The 9826-nt window shown below is 41.7% G+C and overlaps 1 protein-coding gene and 1 long non-coding RNA gene across 2 annotated transcripts; one reads left to right on the top strand and one right to left on the bottom strand.

Moving 5' to 3' along the window:
- Window positions 1-4157: 4157 nt before the first annotated feature.
- LOC122862833 lies at window positions 4158-6043 on the top strand. The gene is made up of 2 exons (XR_006374852.1): window positions 4158-4787; window positions 4890-6043. It is a non-coding gene; the product is annotated as an uncharacterized LOC122862833 (long non-coding RNA).
- On the bottom strand, window positions 5812-9783 carry sox7 (SRY-box transcription factor 7). Its single transcript, XM_044168590.1, has 2 exons — window positions 8652-9783; window positions 5812-7558 (listed from the first exon to the last, which is right to left on the bottom strand). Exons 1-2 carry the CDS (start codon window positions 8881-8883, stop codon window positions 6567-6569), a joined length of 1224 nt encoding a protein of 407 aa, XP_044024525.1. The 5' UTR covers window positions 8884-9783; the 3' UTR covers window positions 5812-6566.
- Window positions 9784-9826: the final 43 nt, after the last annotated feature.

Raw genomic sequence — 9826 nt, 5'->3', positions numbered from 1 at the left:
ACTGCCAAAAAATGTTCCTTCTGTAATTTTACATCTAGGACATTTGGGAGAAAAATCTTTGAAACCTTGTGCGTCCTTACTGAAGCAAACTGGAATTTATGAGTACATTTGAAATTAGCTTATTTTATTGTATTACTTACTTTAATGGAAAATGATTAGATCTTTTTATCTGAAATTTAACATAGGAGAAACAGAAGAATCACAACATAAAGACAAAATAATATATTTTACTTTTTATTGAAATGGCAGACATCACTATATTCACTATCTGCTTTACATGAATCAAAAGTAGTAATACTCATAAGTTGTCAATATATATATTTTTTTAATTTTAGGAATGTTGTATTGAAATCAATATGTGATTTTAGATTTATAGCCATTTCTAACACAGATGTTTTATGATATGTGTAAAAAGTAGTCAAAGTAAATAAATGTGTGTGTTTGGGTGTTGGGTATTGTTAACAGTTAAAAGAAGTTTATCAAGAGTCCTTTTATTGCTACTGATTTGGTCAGCCAACATTCTGCAGTGCAAATCTATTTCACTGTCGGATAATAAAGTTATTCAAATCAATTCAACGCTCATGGGGACTGATCACATGTGCTTTGCAATCCAAAGTTTAAATATAACTCTTACAGTATGTCCACACTCATTTTATGAATGATTTTTGCTGAAACATTTCAAACTTAATGGCTCTCATTGTGTCTCACATTCTGTCATCAGGCAGCCTGGTGGTTTGCTTTGTCTACATCCTCCACAGTAGCTGTTACAAGGGGCTCTCTCACACCGCTGAACTTATAACATCACTCATCTAAATCATTAGTGCGTCTGCTTTTCAGGATGCGCGCTGAGTAAGCTCTGTTGGTGCAGGATGACGAGGCCAGAGCCGCGATGGCAGTATGCGGGCCCACTAAAATGGAAAAGATGGGGAGTTACTTAAGATCAAAGACATGTCACCCTTTTAAAGAGCAATGTCCAAACTCACTTAATGTTTGGACATGGCATTAGCTGATGTTTTTCCACGACTGTGAATTTATAAAGAGAAAACAACAACATCTCAAAAGATGGCTTTCCAAACTTTGCAGGAATTAGCCATATCCTTTGCAATTTAACTGCATGTCTTACCCCAGTCTTGATTATACAGAGTTGTCAGAAAATGAAAACATTACATGAATTATTGTAATTATCTCAATTAAGACTAAATGAATCAAAACATGTAATGCCTCTTCCAGTTATTCCCACAATAGGAGATCACACACGGAACAGATAAGGATGTTCTATCTCTTAAATGGAACAACCACATTGCAATTAGGAAGCACAATAGGAACATCCTCCTCCACATTGAGGTGAAGAGTTACACCACCCCAGGGAGAATCTGCAGCAGTCAAAAACAAGCCAGATAGTGCTGCAGCACACATAGGCCAGTGCAAGCCATGCTATTAGAGAGAGACCAATGCGGGCCAGGCTGTAAAAAATAGGACATGCAGTGCAATTGTGCATCACTTATTTTAAAAATAAGAAATCTGTGCTTGTATTTTATTTTTATAGAAGTTTTTATTATATCTTGACTTTTCAGAGCTGTTCCTACTTTGAGTAAAACATTTTAATACACAACTAGAAAGCTCTTAAAGTGGGGAGTTTACAGAAATGCAGATAGTTTTGGAAGAGAGCACATTTCTCAATCCTTTTTTGTACATTCTGCAGTAAAGCCTGTGCCGATTTGGCAATCAGGCTGCGCTTATGGGTAAATGGAAATCTAGCCTTCTCCTTCCCTGGGTTGGCAGCCATGTGCTGGCCTCCCTCTGTGCTTTTGCTGGTTGCCTGTATCTGCTTAGAACAGGTGCCGGATCCCGTTCAGCTGCAGCATTCACAGCACAGGTACGGGTGGGAGGCCCTTGGCTGCTCGTACAGTCCCCCAAGTTTTCCAGGGGTCCCCATCTGTGTCCCCGCACATCCTCTGCCACATGGCACCTGTCCCTCGACGAGTCTGGTCCATTCTTCGTCCGGCGACGTACACGCCTGCCTGCCACCCCACACTCTGCCTGTTGTTGAGCCACAATGAGATGAAGAATAGCTGCACCCATAATCCCTTACTGTGAGATGTGTGTGTGTGTGTGTGTGTGTGTGTGTGTGTGTGTGTGTGTGTTTTCCCCCCCTTCTTTTCCTCCTTTGGCCAGATTTAGGGCCAAGTACAAATTGTAAACAGGTTATTATGCTGCTGTAACACACTCCAACTGGAAATGCACTCCGACAACATTTAGTGTTTACTGATGTAAGTGTGTCTTTATCCGTCGCAAAGACTACTTTAATTTGGTGTAAAGTTCACTGCATTTACTGTGATGAGGATGTTGTAATGGGTTTGTTGTTTTCTATTTGCAAGGCTTAACAGGAAACACATGATTATTCCACCGGAATCTCTTGGAAAGATAACTTTGCTTGATCCAATTGTAAATAATTACTGCATATATTAGATTTTGTAATAGTAAAGTAAGCAATATTTCATGCTCATAATAACTTTCTTCATGCGCTGACAATACAAAAGCTCAAACACCATAACATACAGTATCAGTACAGTATGTAGGTTTAAAGGGTATCTCCGTCTCAGACATTGATATGCCTTAGTCACGTAGTTCAAATCAACCACTTCCTCTTCACCTATACTTAATACGTCATATAGCACAAATGGTCGACCTCCAAATGTGACGCGATTGGACGCTCCCTTGCCGGCTACACAATGGACGCTGGACCAACCAGACAGTCAGCCTCCTCCATGCCTCCAGAGGACACGATATTTAAAGTGATCACTGCTCACCTCGGTCCCAGCAGATGGATAATACTTTACACAGCTGTGCAAGCTCTGTGCCCCGTGCACACACACCGAGCCTTTCGTTTTTACCTTGACATTCTGTGTTGAGTTAGACTGCCGAGTTGTTTGTTTGCTGAGGGAAGTGACATGACGGCAGAGGAGGAAATAGGAAACATAACAGACTACCTGACAGACTCATTCCACAGGCTTGACCTGAGATTGGAACTGAGCCAGTCAGCAATCAGAGAGAAATAACAAGAGGAGGCTATTTTGTTTGTTCAGCCTATATCCTTATATTCGCAAATATTGTAAATGTTGTGATCCTGCAAGTGTGTGAAAGATTCAATTAGTCAAATTAAAGAGATTATGCACTCCCTTCTCACAGAACAAGGGGCTTTACAGACTATTCCTGTAAATGCCTGTGTGTATAAAGTGTAAAGTTTATGCAGTTCACAACAATGTCATGCCAGTGTTTGTTGACACATTATTTTCTCTTTCCTCTCTTGTTGATTTATTGCAACCAAAACAGCAGCAATCTCAGGTTCTCAGCAGAAGGCTCTGACTAAAGATGACAATTCATTTTCTAGAGAGGAAAGGATTTAGGCTGACAAGTTGAGTGTTTTGCCCTCACTTCCCGAAAACTTAACTCACAGGATCTAGAATTCCCGGTAAATAGTCCTGTAGAGCTCCTGTGGGCATTTCACAGAAGGGATTTTGGTGCACTAATCAAAGATAAGTGTTATTATCCACAGGAGATGTGAACTGGTCAGTACTTAGTAGTTTGTCATTGGAAACTACTGTACACTTAATGGTTTAGACACCAAATGTTTATTTATCACTGTAGAGGCGTGATAGGTGAAATTTGATCACATTTAAAAAACAGCAGCACCATTATAATTCTAGTTGGAAATACATATATAATATACCTTTACTACAAACAGCCACTGTATAAATATGTAACATGTATTTGTTATTTGATCTTGACTGTGTTCGCTGTCCAGTGAAAACCATATATCTCCAATTTTGGTGATTTGATTTGGTGTTTATGGTTTGAGAAAATTCTACTTCATCAGCTAATTAAATCATTTAAAAAAACATTGGATTATCTGAAAAATGCATTGCCACAAATCTGAAACCGGGACTATTTTTCTTAGATCATAAAAAGTTTTGGAGATACATAGTTTTTACGTGACATTAACTTCATTTTATCTTGCTATGTTTATGTATATTTATTCCTTTCATGTATCTCTGCAGTGGCCATAAGGATTTTTGGAGTCGTTTGGACGTGAAAAACTATTAAAACATGAAAGTACATGGGAATAATATGATATAATGATGAAAACATTGCTTTATTCTGCAATTTGTGCTCAAGTACAGTCTTCTGGTGTGTACTAGTCTAATGTGATGATGCTTTGTTGACGCTGGAGTCTTTGTCCTTGTCCGTGTTACAGTGTCCTACCCTGAGGTGGTGGATGTGATTGTTGAGACATTGCTGAGCGTCTTTACCAAGGGAGTCTACAGCAGCACTCTGAGGTGACCCAAACAACTCCGGGCTGTTGGCAACCAAAGACTACTTTCTCACCCCGTGTGCCTGGGGCACCACCCGTCAGGCTCCCACATCCAAAATACGGTCGCACTCAAATGGACCCTCCGCCGAGTTTTGAACCCCTGCAGGCACAAAGGGTAATGATCAGACCCCCTAAGAAATGAGCACAACATTGGCCAGCTGCAAACACTGGCATTTGATGAATGTTGTCATTCTGGTCAGTTTAACCACATTCACAGTGAGCTGTGTCGAAAGCACACGATCATGGTTGAATATGGGTACAGAGAAAGGTCATTTATGGTACATATGTTCACCACAAGTGTTGCTTTCTGGTTTCAGAGTAAGAAACCTGCTTATTGCTGTGTGGATGTTTGTGGTGTGTCTGTGGTCAAGGTACAACAGGCCAGGTTGACAAAGCTTCTCCTGAAAAATGGTGGGTAAGTAAAGACGGGTAAGTAAGATGCTAATCAGCGCGGCAGTGTTTCCTCCCGCTTGCTGAACAGCGGGTTCCCTTCCCTCTCTCTGGCTCTTTAATGCAGGACCCAGCCAGGCCCAAACATCCTGACGGAGAGAGGCTTTTCCCTTATCAGTCAGGAAACACCGCTCCTCCGCCACATCCTCTTTACAAGAAGCACGACTCAACCGTTCCCAAAAAATGCAGGAAGAACAGCCAGACTCCAGGATTTGTCAAAAGCCCCCTGAATTCCTTTTATCGAAAAAGAAAAATTCAAGAAAACACAGAGGGTGAGAGGGGAGGAGTGGAGAGGACAGGAGGGGGGGAGAAAAATGAGGAGGCCCCGGGATTTATTTTTTTTATTTATTTTGCACAGATTACGAAAGGTCTGCATCAGCAAGATAGAACACGGGGAGAGGGGGTGGGGGTGGAAGGGGGGTCCAGAGTGCCTAAGAATGGCACCCAGAATAAGACTCCAGGAAAACAAAGGACGGTTGAGATGGAGGCGGGTGGCGACGGCTGTGCCTGTTTTACACTAATCCTCTGAACCGGGATGAAATGAAAGCGAGAGGAGACGGATGGAGAAGGATGATGTGATGGAGGGTGGAAAAAGCGTGCAGGGGAGTGGGTGTCAGAATGGGCCACTTGCGGTACAACAACTAGACAGAGCCCAAAATAGAAGAATACATGGTGTGACACAGAATTCAAAGATGGACAAGTAGCACATGCTATTTTTTCCCCCATTTGTGTATGAAAACTTGTTGTGGAAAAAAACTACCAAGCAGGAGTCCTACTTTCTTTTATTGTTTTTAATCAGGAATTTGATTGTATTAATTAGGTACTATGTATATCAGTAGAGATGTGTTTCATCTGCTACTGCACAATGCCTTTTAAGTGTATCAGTTTTTACCAATATCTCCTGTTTAGGTGTAATAATGAAATAATCAAAAGTAATTGTTTTGTTGTGATATGTTATCTGTGGGTGCATTATCCAAGTAGCAACTGCATTTATATAAAAATTGAACTTTATTTTAAATTATTGTCTTTCACAAACCTAAAATCAGCATACAGTTATAGTTACCATTATTATTTATCATCGCAGAGGTTATGATTATATATTATTAAGTACTTGAGAAGAAGTATAAACGCCTTTTTTCTTCATTATACACTGTTTTGTTAAATTGCATAAGAAATGTCCAACTAAAACCTCATTCAATTACAACTACTGAGGTAAGACTCCCAAACTAATGAGAGCGAGAACATATAATACAAACATTCGAATGGAAAGCGGCGATAATAGCATTACAGTTAGCATTTATGCGAAACATCAAAGGACTTAAATTAGCTTCTAAAGAGCATCTGTACATGCCGCAGTGGCAACAGTAACTGGTGACATTTACAAGTGGACGACAAGTCTTTACGATTGTTCTTCTGGTTTAGAAATTTCATGACAACTGGAGGTGGCATACTATAGTATTTTGTGTCTGCATCCCTGAGTTGTCCATCTCCCTTTCTTCATATTCCTCTTTGTTCTTTCCTCGGCTCCAGACAATCATATTGCTCAGCATTCATTTCAGGTTTTAATCATAGTGGGAGGAAGTTGCTCATAGATGCTAATACGGGATTTGAAATTACAGATGAGATCACAGAAATCTTTCCCTTACTAGCACCCAAGCGCAGCATCATCCCAAATTTCTTTACCCATTTTAAAACCTGCAGTGTCTCTGATCAGTCACAAGCGTAATGGGTGCTGTAACCAAGCTTATGAGATGCCATAGTTGTTGTAGTAGGCCGCCGTTGCGTCCGCGAGCACGGAAATGAGGCTGGTTTCTGTGGTGCTACTAGGACACGCTGTGGCAGAAGCAGTGGCAGCAGACGCCACCTGGATGTGTCCTGTAACAGTCATGCTGCTGCCCTGCTCAGGATGGAACCCGGTTCCAGTGGAGTTCAGGTACTGGTCAAACTCATTGCGGTCCACCTCACCTAGAAGCTCAGCCTGGCTCAGCTGGTCTAGAGTCTCCAGGTGACCCTGTGTCTCTGGTGGGGGGGACAGCTGACCCAGGTGGCCCTGGTGGAGCCCGTGGTGAATGTGGGGGAAAGATGAGGTACTGTAGTAAGACAGAGGATGGCCAGGGATCAATCCACCGCCGCCACCAGTTTGGGACATGTGAGGGATGTGACCTATGTGTGTGCCCCCACAGTGGATTTGGGTCTGAGTGTAGTCAGTGTGGTAAGGGGGCGGGCTGCCCATGTGTGTCTGATTCTGGTGGTGCTCATCTGGACAGGAGACTGAAGAAGAGCAGGAGATGGAGGAGCTGCCGGACGTTGAATAATAAGAGGGGGGTACATGCTCGTGGTCCATGGCATCTAAGGGGGACATCTCAGGAGGAGTGGGCAGGCCATAGGGGTAGGTGTCGAAGCTGCTGTTAGAACCGGCTGGGTCTCTGAAGCTTCTGACGCTGGGCAGAGCAGGGCTGGGGCTGGAAAACCTGCTGCTGACACCATTAGGGCTGCCCTCGTCTTTGTCAAGGGGGTGACAGAGGGCCCGCTGGTCGGGCAGGGCGTTCTGATCGGGGGCCAGCCCGCTCAGGAGGAAGCCAGGGTCCACTCGCTTGCAGATGCGTTTCAGCTGCTTCTTCCTGCGAGGCCGATACTTATAGTTGGGGTAGTCCTGCATGTGCTGCACCCGAAGCCTCTCTGCTTCCTCCACATAGGGCCTCTTCTGAGGGGGAGTCAGGGCCTTCCAGGACTTGCCTGCAAGGAGACAGAAGAATGTTTTCATTTTAACTATAAATCCTGAACAGATTAGTTTGCAATTTACTGTTGTGCCTTTTTTTTTATTTCATGTTTAAAGTCTGTTATAACTACACATTATTATAATGAATATTTTCTCACACTCTAACAATTTGTACTTGTAAAATATCCATAAATATGTTCTCAATCATTTTTAAAGTTGTAGGCTTATACTCCTTTACTTGATAATTAAGATTAAAAAATTTAATAAATTCATATGAATAATTACATGTTTTCCAAAATGAAACAACAGTTCATAAGTTAAATGGCACTATAAAAGAGAGTAACAAAAACAATAAGATACGTCTTCTTTTACGTTTAAAAAATCATAACTGTGATTTGCTTCTCATGTATGTGACAATTGTTTTTAAAAATGAAAGAAAAACATGTAGGCTATATTAAAACTTTTACCTCAATAGTCAGCTTCCTCTTTGGTTCTTAATTGTTTTTAAGGGACTGACCTTCAACTAATGAATTCCGTATTTTAAGATAAACACAACTGCCGATTTTACCATTATTTATGAAAGCATATTTTACATGTATTGCTGTTCTCGAACTGGCTTTAAGATGATTTCCGATTTGCGAGAGTGCCAGATTGTCATCTTAACATTAAGCACTAATCCAAGTATATATCTTAAATCCAACGCAAAATGACACATTTCTGTCTTTTTCTGTCACAGTCTAAACGAATTTTAAGGTTCAAACATGAACTTTGAAATTCGGGGGATTTGGGCGACGCGCTTCACAGCCTAGGCCACTATAATGGCTGTGAAGTTACGTAATTAATTTACTTGGTTTAATTTAGGACAAATTACGATTAAAAACGTTGTTTTGTTCTATTGTCTTTAACATCTTTTAAAAGTTTTTTTTATTTATTTATTTTTTTAGATTTGAATGTATTCTTTTGGCGTCGGAAACAACATTTAAACTTTTGTGAAACAGCCGAGGCCTGAAGGGAATCAGTGTGGACGGTTAGTAGGAAGCATAATAACAATAGTAGTAATTCGTAGATATTAATACAACTTAAAACTTCAAATAACTTTTTTCATCTCACCCAACATTTTGCTGAGCTCGGCATTGTGCAAGTCTGGATTTTGAACCGCCAGCCGCTTGCGCTCATCTTTGGCCCACACCATGAACGCGTTCATGGGCCGTCTGATCCGCGGCTCCGGCGCCTTGTCCACGGGGGTCCTATGCGGGCCATGTCCGTCGGGCACGTCCCCGTCTCCTGGAGGACACTCGAAGGACTCTGGCCACGACGAGTACGCGCTGATGAGGGCTGCCATGTGCGCGCTCTCTCCTCTCCAAACTCGAGATGCGCTTCTCACTCTGTCGTTGACAAGTTGTGTTCTCTGTCGAAGTATAGCCTGTAGGCTAATTAAAAACTACAGACAATGCTTTTTAAAAACCCAGCGGTGTTTCACGCACTGGCTGGATCACTAGAGCTACAGGCTACAGTCAGATGTCAGTACAGGGTTTAGGATAAACCACAGATGTGCTCAGGCAGCGGCTCCTCCTTGTGTGTTATGATTCAGCCTTTCCTGGTGGATGGGGGGAGCGCTTTATATTTGAGGAGCAGGTTCCAGGAGAAGCCCCGGAGGACTCTCGGCTCCTCCTTGATTGCAAGTTGAGCTCCGTGAAAGGGAAGAGAGAGAGCAGCAGCATTTCAACACTACTAACTACTTAAACTGGCCTCGCAACAAAACAACACTTTCAACTGACAGATTACGTCATTTCAGTTCAACTAAACTCATAATCTTTAAAACAAGTCACTGTGCAGGTCATGATTAGTTTTTGTACATTTGATTAGCCTGCCACTTATTTTTATACTGATCAACAGGCCCAAAATTTGTCAAAGTGGAAAAAAAACCCCACAGAAATAATTTGCAACCATTAGAGTAAACCCATCTCTAGTTTTACACGTGAATGTTGCTGTGATGACAGTGAGAGATTTGGCAACTTGGGTATTTTTTTCTAGTCAACAAGGAAAGCCTATCCTGACAAACTCATCTAACCTGTTCTGCAGTATACTCAAAGTCACAGCTAAGTGCACTGGTTAAGTGGCGTTTTCATATTTCCACTAATCCAAGCTATCCAGGTGTCACAGTGTTGGCATGCACACTCCGAGTTTTGAGAAAAACACTTTCTTTCTATATTTTTAACAAACACACATTCTACAGAAATTAACTAGCTTTATAAATATATTTCCACACATAATTCCTGCTAAAC

The sequence above is a fragment of the Siniperca chuatsi genome, linkage group LG16 (assembly GCF_020085105.1).
Source record: "Siniperca chuatsi isolate FFG_IHB_CAS linkage group LG16, ASM2008510v1, whole genome shotgun sequence".
NCBI classification, from domain to species: Eukaryota; Metazoa; Chordata; class Actinopteri; order Centrarchiformes; family Sinipercidae; genus Siniperca; species Siniperca chuatsi.
This window is presented reverse-complemented; position numbering and strand designations above follow the sequence as displayed.